General features: G+C 37.4%; 1 protein-coding gene across 11 annotated transcripts; it reads right to left on the bottom strand.

Annotated features, from left to right (window-relative positions):
* Window positions 1-7,795: 7,795 nt before the first annotated feature.
* On the bottom strand, window positions 7,796-15,452 carry GPR65 (G protein-coupled receptor 65). Of its 11 annotated transcripts, XM_088797442.1 has the most exons (5): window positions 15,372-15,446; window positions 14,069-14,127; window positions 12,889-12,947; window positions 11,055-11,187; window positions 7,796-10,803 (listed from the first exon to the last, which is right to left on the bottom strand). In XM_088797442.1, exon 5 carries the CDS (start codon window positions 9,015-9,017, stop codon window positions 7,995-7,997), a length of 1,023 nt encoding a protein of 340 aa, XP_088653568.1. In that variant the 5' UTR covers window positions 9,018-10,803; window positions 11,055-11,187; window positions 12,889-12,947; window positions 14,069-14,127; window positions 15,372-15,446; the 3' UTR covers window positions 7,796-7,994. The 11 variants fall into 11 exon arrangements, with proteins under 11 accessions (XP_088653568.1, XP_088653567.1, XP_074183182.1 ...); XM_088797441.1 differs by lacking the exon at window positions 11,055-11,187 and having other exon boundaries at window positions 14,069-14,289; XM_074327081.2 differs by having other exon boundaries at window positions 7,796-11,187.
* Between the last annotated feature and the right edge of the window lie 4,219 nt (window positions 15,453-19,671).

Here is a 19,671-nt window from a genome sequence, read left to right as displayed (position 1 = left end):
GATCAGACTTTTCTACTTTCTTCCATAACAGGAAGTTTGTTTATATCATAACTGCATCCTCACTCCCCTTGACTTACAGAAAATGCAAAATTTACATCATCCAGGCTTGGTTCTTGATAAGAATTGGGAACCTAAGGAATTTTAAAAATTATTTTCTTTCTTCATAATGTCTGGTTCTTGAGACTCTGCTCACTAGTGACTCACAAAAAATGTTGACGTCCTTTTTCTAGTTAAAAATTCCTTTTTTTTTTATTTCCTGAAGCATGGAAACATGCAAAATACTTCAGTGGGATGAGCTTTTTGGGGCAGCAGTATTTTCTAGATTTTAAAATAAATATATCAGGAAAACTCTCACAAAAAAATTGTATTTTTTTACATTTATCTTATAGGACCTTATTGAAGTCTATAAAAAGAAGCCCAAAGACTCCAATGTCTTGATTTTTTTCTAACAACTCCCTGACTTGAGAGCCTTGGTAGTAGAGTCCCAGGATGTAGTAGGAAACAGTTCAGGCATTTATTTTGCTACCACTTAATATTATAACAAGGGCTGCTAACTTCATAAGCTAGATATGTCCTCATGGCCTTCCCATCATGCCTCTTCAGCCTATTCAATAATCTAGAGTCTGCAACTTACATCATTCTCACTTCCATGTTCCACATTCTATCAGGACCGTTTGGGGTTCAAGAAAGAAAAAAAAACAAAAACCTGACTCTGACTGATTTAAAGAACAAGGGGCTTTATTTGGTTCATCTAAATGCAATGTGCAGAGACTGATCATGTCACAGGGTCCAGCTCCAGTTCACTCTGAGGCCCTGAGTTCTCCTTTCTTCTGTGTGTTGCTTATTTCATAATCACACGGTGGCCACAGAGATTCCAGGCATCTCATCTGCATAGCACATCACCCAGAGCAAAAGAAAGGGCTTTTGTCCCAGCATTCTAAGCAGGTTAGTTCAGATGCCTACCACTGAACCAATCAGGGGATTGGACTGCTTTGATTGGCTTAACTTATGTACATGCTCCACTCCTAAAACCGAGAACCACATGAAATTTGAAGGGAATGTCTACCCGATGTACAAGAGTTTGGGTTATTAGCTGGTTTCTCCTTACTCTTGTCAATGAGCCGTGTGTCCCCAACATAGTGAGGGAGGCAGCCAAGTAACACGGAGGTTCAAAGGACCACTGACAGCTTAGATAATGTCACTGTCACTGGTGATCACTAGAGACTGGCAATCAAAGGCCACTCCTCCATTTCCTTAGCATTTTGTCAACCTCCCTAATTCTGGTGTGAACCCCAAAGAGGAGGACAGCCCAGTAATGACTGACATGGAATTTCCTGTAGTTTGGCAGTATGTGGGTTGGGACTTAACAATTAAGTTGACTTAAAGAAGAGCAGCAACATTTTTTTTAGCACTGAATTAGTTAACAGATTCATGCCACTATGTAGTCTACAACAAAATTAAGTCAATTTGTGAATATCTTACTGAAAATGTAAGGAAAGAACATTCTAAAAAAATTTCTCATGAGTGAAAAATGGTATATGGAAATCAATGTGACTATTTCTGTTTTCACCAATTTAAGATGAATAAAATGTCATTGGTAATATCTGTTTTTGTTTTACTTTGACAAATATAAAAACTATTATATTAATAAAGCTTTCTTAAAAGGAAATTCTTTCTCCTTAATCTTATTTTCCTAGAGTATCTTAAAAATTTTCAACTGAAAACACAAGTAGTTCCAATGGTTTCAGAAACTGAACCTTGGGGTTAGGACAAAGCGTAAAATTGTACCCTTCTTAGTTCATTCCATTAATTAACTTATTATTTATTTACTGAACAAACAATTCTGATTGTCAGTGAGAACAACTTTAACTATCGTCCTTCTAGGAGTCAGAAGAAGATTTGTAGAGCAAGGAGAATCTCTGCTTATTCCAGACCTCGCTTGGCCTGGGCGATCCTTTCATCCAAGAAGGACTGGACAAGCCCTTCCTGTCCCATGGTGCTTTTGTACACGGGGTGTCACACTCTCCTTTCTTGGATGAACTGCCAGAGAAGCACGGAAGGCATTGCCCTGAAGATTCAAAACAGCTTTCTTTAGCATCAGCAAGTGTCATTTCCAAGAGTGGGTGAGTGGCATAAGAGAGTCTATTTCTTTTGATATATATATATATTTTTTTTTAATTAATTTTTTTTTTTTTTAAGAAACTAGTAAAACCTACTAGAGTCAGCAGCTGTTATGTGCGTACTTCTAAAGGTTCACAGAACACCTCTCTGTGGTATTTCTGGAGGCACTTTGTAGTTCACTATTGCAATCCATTTATTTGATCCATTTAACTGTCAAAAGAATCAGTCTTTCCAAGTCAATCCATTTGTTGGTAAGTTTAATAGTCCTGAAGTGAAGGCCAGAAATTTTACAGTAAATTTGAACGAGATTCTTTTAGAAGATTGTTTGCAGTTCAATCAAATATCCAAGAATTATTAATGAATGCCGAGACCTGAAATTAATATAATATTTTTCAAAGTATTGGCAAGTCAGGTCATTGGAGGGCACGATTTCTTGATTGTATTTGATAACAAAATTTATGTTTTTATTCTAAAGCTTGTACCGAACAGGAGGCTGTGTGGAGGCTGCCATAGCTCATCCCTTTATATGGCTTGCTGTTTGAACACCTAATTGCAACATTATTTGAGGAATCATAACCTATTTTTTAATTGTGTAAAAAATTCACTGGTGCTTAATAAAAGGTTTAAAATTATAGGCAGAAGAAAATAGATTATGGGCCATTCTATGTTTAATAATATGCAAATGCTGTTAAATTAGAACATGATTGATTCTCCAAAGAATAGATTTAAACAATTCAAAATAACAGATGCAATTTTTAGTGCTGAGATCTAACAATAATGAATTAGAAATTAATAATACATATGTTGAATTATATTTTGACTTTCATAGATAGTAATTTCATCATAGTAGACAAAATTGCAAATGGTTTATGGCTCAAATGTCTTATGTTTCTATTTATGTGAAAGGTGGTCAGTATTTTCTTATATGGGTAAGATAACTAAATAAAGGGCAAGTCACCAATCCTATATCCACAATCTTTCAGAAATTACACAGTGTAGCCTATGTTCTTTTACATGTGGACTGACTGATTTTAACTGGCTAAAAAAAAAAAAATACTGGATGACATATGGAGTTTAAACCAAGTGAAATTATGTGATTGCTGAGCTTTCTTTCCAGAGAGCAGAAAAATAAATGATACAAACTGAATTTCAGCACTCCCCCCATTCATTTCCAATTCATAGGGGATATTTCTTGTTTCTTGGATAGAAAAATGTCACCCTAAGCTACTCTTTGCTCTTGGGGAGTGGCAGCTGGCCTTGAACTTCAAAGTTCCAAATAGAACGTGATCGACACCTAGTGGCCACTAACAAGTTCCCTGTGTGATTGTTCTTGGCCAGCAACAAATGATGTAGGAAAAGGATCTTTGGAGGGAGGAATCTGAACTCCCACATCACTTCCCCCCGACCCAAGTTTGACCTGATTTTGCCACTGTCAGCTTATTCCTGCAAACAAGGGGCATTCAGCTAGTGCAACGAATAGCACGAACCTAATTACATTGTACTCCACCTTTAAGCTACAGGATATACTAAAGAACAAAAAATACTGTGGTCAAAACAATTTTTTTTTTTACTTGAATCAAATCAGGCATTTATAATATGAACAAAGAATAATATAAGACATTTCTGCTATTCTTTTAAATTAACCTTCTGTTATTTTCCCCCAAAGGCATCTACCCAGGAGATGTAAATAAAATCCCTCAGTCTGAACAGGATTTTTCCAGAATAGCAGAGCAATGAAAAAAATACAGATAGATATTTTTTACCACAGCTCCCTTGGCAGCCTCATCTGGCTGTGGGAGAAGGGAGGGAGGAGGAATGGGGGTGGGTGGACTCTTAACACTGTCTCTCTGGCTGCTGATTCAGTAAACAAGAGAAGGAAAGCACCCACATGGTGCATTATTTCAGAAGTTAAAGAGGTCATGTGTGTTCTGCATTTGGTTGGTATTAGACATCTTACAAAACAGTACAGGCATGTGCTAAAAGATCCCATTGACGGTTTTTGTGAGATGGGCAGTTGTTGGTCTGTGTCCATGAACATTGGTTGTGTCTGTTGGAGGAACAGCCTTCTGATTCACGGCAGGGTCACCTGATGGACCCAGACAAAGAAGTCTATTATCACAAAGGCCTTCCTGGGCCAGGGTGTTGTAGTAGCTGTTGTGTTTCCATAGCAACCTGTGGATGGGCTTAGCTGGAAAAGAACAGGGACCCTGTCCTTAAATGACAGAATGATGACAGTGATGACTGGCAAAAAGAAGCCCAGGGAAAAATAAAAGTGTTGGAAGAAGAAATGCCTACATGCCATGTATCATACATTCTATTTTTAAAATCAGTACATCTGTTTAATAATAAATAAATGAAGTTCACAAAGTCAACAGAGGTGGTTGGTGAGTAATTGTTTATTTGATCATGACATTATAGAATAGAAATATCATGTCTCAGGGAGAGCTTTTTGCTTAAATCGAAAAGAGAAAAAGGAAGAGATGAGTTTGGGGAAGCAGATTTGCTCCAGATGCTCATGGGCAGATGAAGTTATCAATGAGGTAGTAGTTTCGGATGTCTGTTTGGCTCTTTCTCAGCCACGAAGCTTTCCCACAGTATGTAGGGAAAATGGAGGTTTGGAAAACCTTTACGCAGTCCCGTCACTGACCTATCCAAGGTGGCTAATTGGGTTCATTAAGTTAAAAAATAACATTGTGAATAAGAAAGTAAAAAGCCAAAAAAGTAAGCAGATTGAAAATGGATATCTACTTGTGTGTTTGTGATGTCCTGAGCGTGTGTCTCCCCAGAATTGTGAACTCCTAGGAGCAGGCACACTGAGAATGTCCTAAGAACCAGGAAGGATGAAGCGCCTTTAGTTACCTTAGTGGGTGCCTTTAACCACCTGGAGGAAGTCACCATCGTGGTGCGAGCTGCAGCCACCTCCCACTCGCTCAACTGGCTACATTCCTACCCCCAGTGTCCCTCCAGGGACTTTTCCATCTCTTGGGAGCAGTCCATTAATCCTGATAAAGATGAGACTGACTGCTAATAATGCACATTTAGAAATCTCATCACAGTTTACAAAGTGTTTTCACATCTACTTGTTAAAAGCAAGTGTTACTATTGTCCCTGCAGTTTATAAAAACTGAGCCTTAGGGAGAACACACACATTTTTTGAGGTCAAACAGCTGGTAAGTGAATCAGCGGTGTTCTAGGTCTTCAGACAACAAAGTCCTAGGTAAGAATACTGCAAGGTCTTATTCCTTCCAGAAGTACTTTTACTTTAATGGGGAACTTTAACCAAGAGCTGAAAAAAACTTTCAAAGATGAAGGATTCACTTTCCAATGTTGGGGCAGTAGATAAGTTTGGATCATGTCTACAAGTGCTTTGCCCTAAATCATTGGACTATCTTCCCAACATAGATTCTCCGTGATTGGCCCTGTTCTGATGGGAAGGATAGGCTGCTTGGAAGTTTGGGCAGCCTGGTTCATTTGGGAATGTATCTCACAACATCTTAAATTGATGGTTTTGCTGTTAATCAGTAGGTAGAACATTCTTATTAAAGGTGCCACTGTGTAAGTGCACAGTAGAAAGTTCACGAACTTAATTGTCTGACCTTTTTTGTATGGGCATTTGCTACATCTCTTCATATAAGCAGCAGAGGTAGTCTTCATCAGTTCTCTGTAACAGATCATTTTAATTACTGTCTATATGATTTATTATATTTCTAGAGGTATTAACTAATGAACTAACTCTCTTTTTGTCTTTTTTCTGGACCAAAATTCAGTGACTCCCCTCAACAGCTCTTCATGCATATGTCTTTAGCATGCCTAAGAAAAAGAAATGGTAGACATGTTGAGAAATAAGTAAATAAACAAGAGGGGAAAAGCAACTCTGGAGGGGAGTGAGGATTCTTGGGAAGTCTTGTGATCTTGGACAACACACTTAATCTGCATCCGAGTTTCCAAATGTGAGCAGAATTGTTTCTGGATCTTTAACTTTTACAAGTATTCAACTCACAGGCTGCCAATAATTTAACAATAATTAATCAAAGAGCCCAAGTTATTTTAGTTACTCTTCATTAAAATGAAGAGCAAACTATTTCTTTCGTCTTTCAGTGTATGTGTTTCTCAGAGTGCCTGGACACGACCTATTAATTCTCTAAAAACTCTGTGACCAGAAAAATGCAAAGAACAGAGAATACACACATAGCCTCAAAGCAACGTGGTATTCTCTTATGTACACACCATCACAGAAAACTGTCCTGGAAAATGTAGTCAGTTTGTGCACTCATTGATTTTTCAGTGTGTGTCTAGAAATTCATTATTGGAAAGGATATTAGTCTTTCTTATTATCAGGATTTTTGTTTTGGGGGGGAGTAGAAGAAACAGATAAGAAAGGGAATGAAGACAAGGAGAAACGAAGATCTTAAAAAATACCTTGGTTAGGGAAAATGGTTACCTAATGCCTACTTAAAACTATGCAGAGTAATTCCCATAATGAGAATTCCAAAGAGTACATTACATCAAGATGCTGTAAATATTCTAAGTCCTTTTAAGAAGTCTCTGAATGTAAGATTTAATATGTCTTCTTTTGGTCTATAATGTCTTTTTGTCTTGACATTAAACTTCTGGTAATTGCAGCTATGTTGTACTTAATTGTAAATTAAAAAACATCAAAATAAAACAAAATTATAATTTGAAAGAAAGTATAGGTCTTTACTCTATGGAAAAAGCCTCCAGACTGTCACTCTGATCCCACTTACTTTTTACTTTATAGTTGAACTGATGTGAGTTTCATAAAGCTTCATGAGACCATTTTTTGTAACCCCAAAACACAAAACTTAGTACATAGTGTGGGCTCAATAAATACTTAGTAATGAGTGAGAAGATTAGAAGCAGTATTTAGTAGCTGGGGTTATTGGAGACAGGTACATACAGTTGGGAGAAGCTATAGCTGATAACCTGAAACCTATAGAAAGAGTGAGAAAAGTCGTAAAAATCAGACATATAGATCACTGAATTAAAGACACATAGTCCTATTGAGGTGTGATAAAAAAAATACTGCGAATGTTTAAATTAAAAAAATGTATTACAGTAAAAGACACATTGCCATTAATCCCTCTCAAAATACCAGCCCTCCCTTCGAACCCACTTATCCCATCATTCTTATCACTTTCCGAAGCAGTTCTGGAAGTCCTCTTTTGTGAGTGTTTTTAGGTGCGCTGTCGTGGCTGCCTCAATGTCCTGAATCGATTCGAAATGTTTACTTTTCATGGTCAGTTTGACTTTGGGAAAGAGCCAGAAGTCGCATGATGCCAGATCATGGTTACTGCAGCATCACCATAAATTAATTTTAACATTTCGTGGGATTCTTTTATACCTTTTTGCAATTTGAAACAAAATTTCATGCATTGTTCATGATCCATGATTTATGGCACACTTTGAAACACACCTTCTCTCTACTGTAGCTCACACCTGACTGATTGCACCCAACAAGTTGAAACTTGTTGTACACTATATCTAAGGTTCGACGTGCCACTTCCTGTATTGAAGATTGCTGCCTTGTGTGGCACTCAGCAGCAGCATTCACCATGTGTTTTGATCACACCTTATATATCTTATTAACCTCTGAGGGACTGTAGCACAGATACAAAAACAATTGCCATCAACAATAATGATCCCAAGTCATTAGGAAAATATTAAGTTTTGTTTAATACTAATTTAATAAAAGTCAGGGAGCTGTACAGTATACTTTAAAAATATTTCCATTGGAGAGGATATTAAAATATTCACTCAACTGGAACACTTAGTTCCCTCCCATGCTAGATTTCCTTTCCAAAGTATAATCTTGATGGTACAATATTGTGTACCGTAAAAATAATTCCTTGGTTCTATTCCAGGATAGCTAACTCCACAGTATCTTTTGTAGACGTAGAAAGTGTGTGTTTTCTTTGTCCTTGCGACTTATTAAGCTTTCCCGTACAGAATTTTAATATATTCCACATATCAGACCTTCCTGTTTCAGTTACAAAACAGTACAGAATTGGATCAGCAATACAATTTAAACTTGTTAATGCAACCGTGATTCTATATATTTTATAATTCTGCTTCCCAGTCTTATGGTCAAATGTATGCTTGTTAATGTCTACATCACGCTCGAAAATGCTGCGAATCAACAACATCAGATGAAAGGGCGTAAAGCACAAGACAAAAGTCAATGTGATACCAACAAGCAGTTTTATGATTCTTTTCTTCTCGGTCTCTTCCGTGGCCTGATTATGCTGCACAGCTTGGTAGACTCTCTGGTTGCAAACTATCATGATGACCAAAGGTATTGCATAGCCTGTGCATGTCCTAAACAAGTTGAACCTAATTTGCCATTTCTCCAAAGGGTATTTGTCATAGCATAGAGTAAAGTTAGACTTTTTGACATTACAGTATTCTATGGCTGTCTCATCTTCCCACAGAATGACAGAATTGAAGATGGTTTCCAATACCCAGATGGATAGGCTGACCATGAATGCAAATCTTCTTGTCCTTAGGAAATGAAACTTCAAAGGATAGACAACTGCTAAGTACCGATCAATAGCAATGCAGGTGAGGAAAGCTGTGCTGCTGTAAAAGTTCATGTACATGAAGAAAGCAGTCCCTTTGCACAAGGCAGGAGAGAAAGTCCAGTTGTCTTTATTCCAAGTGTAATCAATCCACAGAGGGAGAGTGAATGCATACAGCAGATCTGACAGTGATAGACTGAAGAGGTAAATTCCTAATTCATTTTCCTTCTTTGCTTGAAGAAAAGATACACAGAGAGACCCAATATTGGCTGGAATGCTGACTATTACCACAACGATGTAAATGATGGGAAACAAATAGTGATCCAGGTCGTGCTGTTCATCAATACATGTGGAGCTCATTTTTTTTTTCTTTTTAAGGTGGCAATTACATTCGTTCTCAGAAGGCAAATAGCAAAGTAAGTCTTGCCTCGTTGCAGTTTGTTTCCAACATCTAATTCTCTTTTACAAGATTTCTTCAATTTTTCTTTGCTTCCAAAAGTTCTGATTAAGTCATCAATGCTTTTAAAGAATGGATGATCACTTTTCACACAGATGTCAATGGTGCGAAGTCAGAACCCGGGCTTCTGGTAGATAGCTAAAGGGCCAGTTGATTGTAACGAGCAGACATCCATGTGCTCATTATGACAGAATGCTGATGAAGAATCTTCAGGGATCATCCCCAGTTTGTTTTCCTTCATGAAACTCAGGTGATTGGTGCAAGCATGAATACATAAGCCTTTGTTTTCACAGAGATTGGTATCTCTTTTTAAAATTTCTTTGTCTCTGTAATGAAAGATGAACTAGAACAGTTTATATGTTTAAAAGATACATCCTGATTTTGAAACAGTCTTCTTTTATTTCATTTATCAAAGATATCAAAAATGCATTAAATTACAATGAAGGTGTTTAAAAGGGAAATGATCTAATTGACTTCAAAAATGAAATCAAGCTGAGATTGTTTACCTACTTCAAATAAGAATTATCCAAGGAATGCTAGATTAGAGGGAACTATATTTCTCACTGGACATGATCTAAGAGCACAATACTAAAGTTGAAAAATTATTTTAAGGGGTAATTTAAAAATATATGAAATTTATTGATTTGTTTGTAATCAGTAAATGCTTTGAGTGTATCATAAACTATAAGATTATATGATTTCAAATTTTTAATTTCATATGCAATCTTGGTATAAAGCACTTTCAAAATCAGCTTATTAACCAAGAACATATTGTTACAAGGAATTTGATAAAGTATTTAAAAATATTGCTGCTTGCTGAAGCTTCATAAACAAGCTTCATAAAGAAGCTTCAAGATAGATAACACTATCACTTCTGTTTTTTCTTTGCTTCCTTTGTGGGTTAACTCATATTTTGTTTTTCTCATCTTCTTGTGAAATGGGGGACAGAATGTTCTCAGTTCTGGGTAAAATTTTGGGATCATCTTGTTTCTACCTTCATACCTGATTGCTTATTAGGTTAGTTTCTTTTTAAAGGTTTGATGTTACAGTTTCATGTAGTAGGAATAGAGAATCCCTCTTTCTCTCCATAGTGGAGTGCAGAAACACTTCTGTCTGTATTTCTCTGCTAGTGGGACCCATGGGTGCCTTAGATGACTAATCTGCTGCGGGTATTCACAGAAAGCTCTGTAGAGTCACTATGCAGGGGAAGGAGGATTTGCCTTCTTCCTGTGTGCTGTGGGGCCTACACGACATCTAAACCACCCTCTTGCTAGTGTCAATGAGCCCTAAGCACAAAAGAGACCTGCCACCACAAGGCGCAAGGATTCTGCCAGTAGAGTAATCTATATCCAGAGTACATTAAACATGTCACTCTAAAAAGAAAATGGAGAACTGAAACCTAGTTTTACAACACCTAAAAATAGGAATAGAATGTGAGAAACAGGCCTTTAAATCAATAGGTGAACCTTCCAGAGAGGGGGGAAAAAGTGCGATGGACAAAACAGGAAGTAGGAGCTGAGATCAGGGAGGTAAGTGAGCAGTAAAGCTCTGGGTCTCCGGGAGGCTCACGTGGAGCTGGAGGAACCAGAGCCTCTGAATGCAGAACAACTGCAGAGCAGGTGGGGGTGGTCCTGGCCCGTCTCCTGCATGCTGGGATCCGGCCGCCTCTGCCCTCAAGCAAAGGGTGAACTAGAAAATAAACAAAATAAGACAAACTTTACAGATATTGGCAGACAGCTGGGCAAGTTGGCCAGTTCTCCGTCTCAGCTTTCTTTCTGTGAGGAGCTTGAGTATTCACGGCCTCTGGCTGGTCCTCACTTGAGAATGGGGTCTGAGTCTACACTGTTAGTTTCAGACCAATAATGGATGAATATTGGAGCTTCATTAGTCATCAGGGAAATACAAACTAAAACCACAGTGAGATACAACTACACACTCACCAGAGTAAATAAAATGAAAAAGGCGGAAAATACCAAGTGTTGGTGAGGATGCAGAGCACCTGGAACTCTTAGATAGTGTTGGTTGGCACTTGTGCATTCCGTATGGTTCAGCAACTCCACTTCTGGGTATATGCTCAACAGAAATACACGCATATGTTTACCAAAAGGCATGTGGTAGAATTAGAATGTTCACAGCAGCACTGTTTGTAATACGCTGCCCACCTCCCCAAACTGGAATGCTCATTAGCAGGAGAATAGATAAGTAAATTGTTGTATATTAACACAGTTGAAATCCATACATCAATGGAAATGAACAAATGAGCACTACATGCAATAACATGATTGGAGCTCAGAAACATAACGTAGAGTGATAGGAAAAGGCAGGCCCAAGAGAGTATCTGATTAAAAACCAGATAAAGTTAATCTATGCTGTTGGAAATCGGTGCAGCGGTTCATTTATCGAGGGCTAGAGGTTCTGGGCACCATTTTAAATGGCATGTATAGTTGTTATAATTTATGTTTCACTATACCGCTGTACTATTTATTATAACCCTATATAACAAATGAAGAATTGTGCCACAGAGGAAGCAATTATCCCCAAATGACCTATCTAATCTTTGGTAGAACTCAGCCACAATCCTAGATTGTAATGCTAGAGTCTCTTAACTATTTTGTCTTTTGCCTTTTTATATAAAAATTCTTTAGAAATCTGAAGTATTTCTGCAGCAATACGGACTGGCTTTGTTGAGAAGGAAGAGAATATTTTCTTTTTCCACCTAAATAGTAACACCAACAGATTAGCACAAGTCTTTTAGCTATAACAGTTCTAATTAAAGAAAATGACTTGTGAATAATCATTTCTGCAAATAAGATATAAATAAGATGTTTCCTCACGTTTTCTGGAAGACATCACTTTTATGTTCTCTGTAAGACTACATGGGCTTCAAATAAACTTGTAAGAATTACCATCTCACATCATGTCCTCACACTCAGTGACGATGTGTTGTTATGTTTCCATATATCTGTCAACATGTTTTCTTTGAAATGTTAAAAGTGTTTCTTTTCAATAAATTATAATGAATAATGTAATGGTTTTACTTAGACAGGCTTTTCTTTTTCCTGCATTTTGATTTTAGAAAAAGATGGCTAAAAGGAGAAAATGCACTGTTACCACACTAAGCGAAAACAATGTCCCAATTCTTAGAATCATGAGGCTGAATTTTGAAGTCTATTGTTTACTTTAGGAATCCTCTGTGAGTTGTTTTAAAGTTGAAATTAATTATTTTTCACCACTCATAATGTGGTAATGAAGAAAACATAAATAAGGTCGATTGTGAGATATCTATCATCTATCTATCTATCTATCTATCTATCTATCTATCTATCTATCTATCTATCTATCTATCTATCTATCATCTGTCATCTATCATCTATTTATCTATCACGACAAGTAGGAAGAACAATTTTGCATGTCTCATCCTTCTCAACAAAGCCAATCTGCATTGTTGCAAACAACCATGTAGAGTGTCATATTAAACATTTGTTATAAAACAAAGAGAGAAATCAGGTACTGGTTACCTTTGGGGAGGGTCTGGGTAATGACTGGAAGAGGGCACTAGAGGACTTCAGAGAATTTGGTAATGTTCTGTTTCTTGATATGAATGTTGAATCCATGAACAGATCAGTTTGTAAAAATTTATCAAGCTGCACACTTAGGATAAGTGCATTTTTCTGCATGTATGTACATTACAATTAAAAATTTAAAAAGTGGACTCAAAAGGCCATGTGAGATGGAATGTAAAGAATCTTGACAAACAACCAACATCTGTTTTACCTGCCGATGGAGCATATATGCCTTCCTCAGAAAGGATATTATTTAACTTCTTTCCTCATCTACAAAAGGTAATTCATAGAAACAAAACAAAACAAACAATAAATAATATAAATAATATGAAAATGAATGCACCAAAGATAAATGTTTACTATATGAACAAATAAATACTCTAGGCACCTGGAAGAAGTAAATACAAATCATCCCTTGAGGAAAGCTCCTCAACTGAGGCTTCAAAGAATTCTAACAAGTTCTAACAAACATGAACTCGTTCACACACACACACGCACACACATGCACACACATGCACACACAAAATTTATCCACTATGTGTGAGATTCAGCAAAAATAAGAAGAGTGCCAGATCCACAAATACTTTCGAGAGAAAATTAATAGACATAATAACACAAAACAAGTGTGACTGACAGCTGTATAGAACTGATGAAGCACATGGAATCCTTAGATTTATGAAGCCCAGTGAATCCCAAATAGGATTACAAACAAACAAACAAAGATGGAAATTTACACTTAGAAACATTACAATCAAGCTGCAGATCAACAGAAACTAAGAAAAAAGAGCCAGAGAGAAAAGATGAACTAGCTACAAAGGATGAAATTTAAACTAACAAAAGACTTCTCAACAGCAATGACAAGGGAAACCAAAAGACAGTGGATTGATATTTCCAAATTGCTAAGAAAACATATGACATCCTGTAATTGTGTACCCAACAGAACTAAATTTCAAAAGCAGAGCAAAAATAAGGCCATTTTTAGATAAACCACCACTGAAAAAATTTACCCCTAAAATCCTTATTAAAGAGAAATCTAAAGCATGTAAGTGAAGATTGAAAATGACACTAGAAAAAAAGTCTGAGATGTATGAAGGGTTGAATAAGCTACTGAGGAGGGACTCTGATGGGTACACAACATCACATCCATTACTAGGCTCACGTGCCTGGGCAAGAACACCTGAACCATGAGAATATCCTTTCTTGGAACCAGGACTGAGAGAACTGGGTAATGGTCAGTGGGTTCCCCTTCCTCCTTTAGCCATGTTACTTAATAAATCTGAATCTTTCCTCTTAGAAAAAGATACGATGAATACAGTAGAAAGAATGATTTTAGGAGGACTTACAAAGTTCTCAATAGAATATATTACTTTCTGTATAAAAACATTTCCTACCTTAACTAAAACAAGCACACGACCCAATGGTTTGATGAAACAGATACTGGGTATCTTCTCTGCAACAAAGACAGTGGTTATGAAAGCTTGTGGGTATGTGTGTGGTGTCTGGAGACTGTCTGAAAAGCTCTCAACAGCTCTGGGGAGATTCGTGACCATATGTGTTTCTCCACTTCTCTAAGTTTTTGCAGATGTAAGATAGCACCCACTTCACGGAGTTGCTGTGAGAATTAAATAATATGATATCTGAATGAAAGTACCTAACACATGGTAAGCCTTCACTATATTATGTCAGATAATATTATTGTTTCAATGACAACACCAGTAGTTTATAGGTGAGCTTTGTGCTGTCCTCTGCATTTCCTAAAAGGAGGTCATCATTGGCCATCTATGCAGAGCATAGCAGAGAAGCCAGAGGCATTTACCGGGTAATTTGTACAGTGACATTTCACATATGATACCAGCTCTGCAGATAACAGTTGTTAAATTAATGTGTGAATCTGAGATTTTAATGGAACACATAATTCTTATTATTCATACATATTTTCAGGTATTATTTTGACTACTTTAATCAAACCTTGAGAAAAATTGTTTTTAAAACCAGTTCTAAACATTTTGGATTTTCAAAATTTTTTATAATTTTTACCAAATACTAAAAGAAAGCAATCCACAGGATATTAAACTATATTTATTCCGAACCAGCTGCTAAAATAGCACAAATCATTAATGACAACAATCAAAAGATAAAAAGTGTTATAGGAAACATTTACCTTCACTTATCATTTTAATAGCTACTTATTAAGGCTCTACTATGTGACAGACACTGTGGTAGTCACTTATTCAGTAAGAATTAGTAACCGATATTTATTAATAATGGAAATGTTCTTTCCAATTTTCACATTATTTCTGATGGCATGAAAAGTATCACTAGACCATTGTACTGAGGAGGAAATGGTACCAGCTAGCTCTACAGCCAGGAGCTTTCTTGGCTGTACAGCTATGTATCTTCCTAACCGCTTAGTTCAGTTTGCCAACAAACTGCTTCCTGAAGAGGAAAGAGAGTATAAGCATTCCTCTTTTGTATATGGATAGTTTTACCTATTTCTAAATGCAAACTTTGACCTCCTTTACCCCTGCTCAAAGTAGAGGAAACCACGTGTCATCCTCATTTCTCGCACTCTTATAAGATCTTCATTACCACATTTATACAACCTAGATAAAATGTTGCAAACATTACTGACAATCATGCAAACGTTTGTTATCTACTTAAAAGTCTTATTTTATTTTTAAATTTTATACTTACCCGTGTTTCTTGGGGTGACGATTTTGTTAACCAAGGAGCCGGGTAAATCCACTTGCATCAAGAAGAGAAACCAACACTCTTGAAAGGACAGGAAATTGCACTCATATTTCATCATAAACCAATGAGGAAGCAACATCTTAACACGTAGGATGCACATTATCCAAGTTTGAACAAAAAAGTCTCTTAAAGACTTTAAAAGATGTTTATTATTTACTGTAGCAGCATTTTAATAATTCACTTTTCTCTTTGCATCTTAATTACAATTGCATACTAATATATGTGCTTTAGTAGTATATGTACTAGAATTCATTGATTCACTCACTCATTCATTTATTCTGTCCACACGTATACCTATCATACTTTTAGGACACTGCTGGGAGATAGTTAGGACCTGGCTATAGGCCAGGGGTGTTCAAACTGCGGACCACGGGCCAACTGCAGCCCACAATCCATTTTTATTGGCCCGCAGCAAATTCCAAAAATATATTTAGTTTACTTAAATAAACCTCGTGAGGCAATATGTACTTCACCTTGAGTGAGTGGTCCGGCTGTTTGTGTATTTTACTGCATGTGGCCCTTGGTAAAAAACGTTGAAAAAAGTTTGGACACCCCTGCTCTAGGCCATAAGGAGCTTATCACCTAGTGAAGGAGAAAGGTGTATTCAATGGTAACTATAATACAATGACAAAGATAGGTAAGTATACTCCAAGAGAGGTACAGAAAGACAGGATGAGTCATTGAACGTGTGAGATGGGAGAGGATGTTGTAGATGGATTCAGGGTGATTAACTTCTTTGGGAGATAAACAGGAGAGGGAAGATGGGGGCTAGGTGTATAATGAGCATATTTCATTGCTTAATGGATAGCGGGGCTAAGGTAGTCAACTTTGGAAAGTTTTTTTTTTTTTTCTTCTTTTTTTTTTAAAGGGACCAGTTGGATTATCTATATAGTATTTTATTGTAGAACCATTTTCTCCATTGAGTCTCCCCTTGGAATGGAAGGCAGAGATTCCTAAAACGAGTTTGAATCTTGCCATCATAAACTTTTATTACAAATGAAGGTGAGAGTATTACTTGATAAGGACAGAGTTAATCTGAGATGGAAAATTTTAACTTAAAAAACTGAAATCAGGACTATTTGAATATATTTTGGTAAAAGGACATTAGAGGTTGTTGTTGGTAGGGTTTTTATTTTTTCTCCCCAGAGATACAAAAGATGTCTTGTGATATAACCATGACTCAATCTTGAGGTTATTCAGGATGTAACAGGAATGTAAAGATTTTTCCAACATTTCCTTTGTAGGTCTTTCATTGAGAACAATGAAAGTAATAATTTACATTTATAAAGTATACTCGAGTTTGCAAAGTAATTTAGCATACAGTAATGTGAAAATTCAGAATACTTTATATTTTTACTGAAATAATGAAAAATTTAAACATAATGTGGAAAATAAATAATAAAATCCTCAAACCTTTACAAAAACGAAAGTAATGATTTCCGTTTACTTGTGACTTGAATCCAGAATTTTCATTTTTGTTTGGTTTTGCACATCCGCTTATCTGTGGCATCTATACATGGGTTTTTCATGATTCTCAACATCTCCTTTTTTACCTAAATAGACTATACTTCTGCTTTTAGGAAAAGGGTATTTTTCATATCAAATATTTATGTATTTTGATTTTCAAAAAAAGGATGTAGTTAAAACACAAGAAACACAATAAAACTTTCACTTTTGATTAAATAGAAAAACTGGGTTGACTGATGCTAAAACATTGCCTGTTCTACATAGTATTAATAAATTTTAATAAATTTCCTTTTTATTTAGCCCAAAATATTTGGCAATACTGTACTTTCAACCACAAGGCTATGTAAAGAAGAGTTGGAAATTTGAGAGCTGTTGAGTCTCTGTGACATTTTAAACTCCAAGGTGAGAAAAAGCCAATTAGAAGTTATTCAAAATACTACTTATAGGGGTTTTGTATTCCTGGTGTGCCAGTTATCTGGTCTTCTGAGGCCACAAAACGTCACCCAACACTGTCCAGTGGCTGGGCACTTGGGCCACCCATGTGGAAAAGAGGAAGAGAATGTGGTTCTTTTCAGTTCCAACTTCTCCACGGGGATGACAGTGCAAGAGCTTAATCTGCTGATGAAGGGTCCTTTGTCAGGCCACATTGCACACTTGGTGCCATTTAGTTATAGCAGCAAGTAAACAGGGCAGGGTATGTTTTGAAATATGGATATATTTCCCCATACATATTTCCTTTTACTCCATTCCCTCCCCTATACAATCAACTAGTCCTTTTGCATTTCTTGCTTCTTAGAAGGCCTTCTTGGCAAACAAAGCAGAGGATGGTGGGGAGAAGACATTCCTGGATTTTGATTTCAAAAGATTTGGGTAATTCAGGAGAAATGAAAGGCCTGGGGCACCGACAATATGCTTGAGAGAATACTTGTTGAGATAAAGCAAAGTTTCTCACCCCCAAGAACAGAAAAGTTTTTTCTGCCTAGTGGAGGTGGGGCTTAGGGCTGTGAGAGAGATAGTGATGAGAGCTCAGATGTGGTGGTCTGAGACAGGGACACTGCATCCTGAATGCTTGCACCCTCTCCCCAGCAAGCTCTGAGGTGGGGGTGGGGTGAAAGTTACCCCACATGAGTTGCATGGTCTGGGGAGGAGAGTGGACCTGTGTCTCATATTCAGGGTGAAGTCCAGATAGGTGGTGAGACTCAAGAGTACATGTATGAGAGGCCTGAGACAGCCTCACCAAGTTCACTGAGCCCAGCACAGTGAAGGCAGAGTAGAATGGTTTCTGGAAGGCTGAGAGGGGCACACAGAGGTGATGAAAAGCCTCAGGTCACCTCCTGGGACTCCCAGTGGCCCAGTGCATCATGGAAGCAGCCTTGCTGCCATTGATGGGGGACAATTCAGGTGAGTCCTCCATAGGCTAACTAACGAAGACCAGGATGAGTGTGTATCAGGAGGCCAGCGTGGATAGAGGACAGCCTTGGCAACATGCAAATTCCCTGGATCTTATACGAATTTTTTACCCATACCCTCTGCCAGTACCTCATAATATAACTGTATTTGGAGATAGGGCATTGTAAAAGGTGGCTAAGTTAAAAATGAAGTTTTAGCATGGGCCCTAATCCAATCTCACTGATGTCCTTAATAAGAGGAGATTCGACACACAGGGAGACACAGGGATGCACATAGAACAGAAAAGACCATGTGAGGACACAGAGAGAAGGCATCCATCTGCAACACAAGGAGAGAGGCCTCAGAAGAAACTGCTACACCTTGATCTTGAACTTCCCAGCCTCCAGAGCTGATTCTTGTTCAATCACCCAGTCTGTGGTATTTTATTCTGACAGGCCTGGCACACTAATATAGGTGAGACCCAGGGGAAAGGTTGGACCCTAAATTGACTGTGATTAAGTTTCCACCACCTTGGCAAATGGGATTGAAATGGAATTTTAGTTGAGTTACAGAAAGATAAAGAATATTCTACTGCTTGCATCTGTATTTATGCCCTAAGATTGGAATCCACAGTGTTAAGATCACACATTTGATCCAAGGTGTGTAATTCAACAAAAAAACCTTCGTATAAGAGGCAAAAATATTTTTCTCATTCCTTACCAAGGGCTTAAAACATAACTATTAGAAAATCTTTCTTTTGGATCTTGAAAGTTTTGCCCTCAGGCTTCGTTTCTAAAGATACAAATATTCCTGGGAGGGGTAAAACATGAAGTTGCCAGGTAAAACCTTAGTAGGCTACTACATTGTGGCAAAACTCCCCAGGATCCATTTACATTGATTCTCCAAGTATGGTTCTTAGAGTAGCAGCACTTATGTCACCTGGGAATGTGTGAGAACTATAATTCTCAGTCTCACCCCAGGCCCAGGGAGTCAGAACTCTGGGGTTGGAGTCCAGCAATGTGTTGTAACAAGCCCTCTAAGTGATTCTGATGCTCCAAAGTTTGAAACCAACTGGTGTACAGGATGGGTGTCTGGGTAAGAGACTGTAAAGAGTGGGGAAGAACAGAACCTCTGAAAAGGGAGGAGGATGGAAACACTTGCTGTTCAAATTCTTGCATGGTTTGGGTACTTTAATCCTATTGTCCTCTCATCAGTAACTGAATTCCCTTTTGCATCATTGTGCCATTAATTCATTTGGCTCCACCCTTCTAAAAAATTTTGGAACTGATACACCCTTTCATTAGAGGCTAGTAAATGTTTTTGACTTCAAGGTTAAGTCAGAACATGCTTAAGTTAGTAATTGCTAAAATGGAGATGTGTTATCAAA

Source organism: Rhinolophus sinicus, chromosome 3, assembly GCF_057876585.1.
Source record: "Rhinolophus sinicus isolate RSI-liver-muscle chromosome 3, RSI-T2T, whole genome shotgun sequence".
Taxonomy (NCBI): Eukaryota; Metazoa; Chordata; class Mammalia; order Chiroptera; family Rhinolophidae; genus Rhinolophus; species Rhinolophus sinicus.
This window is presented reverse-complemented; position numbering and strand designations above follow the sequence as displayed.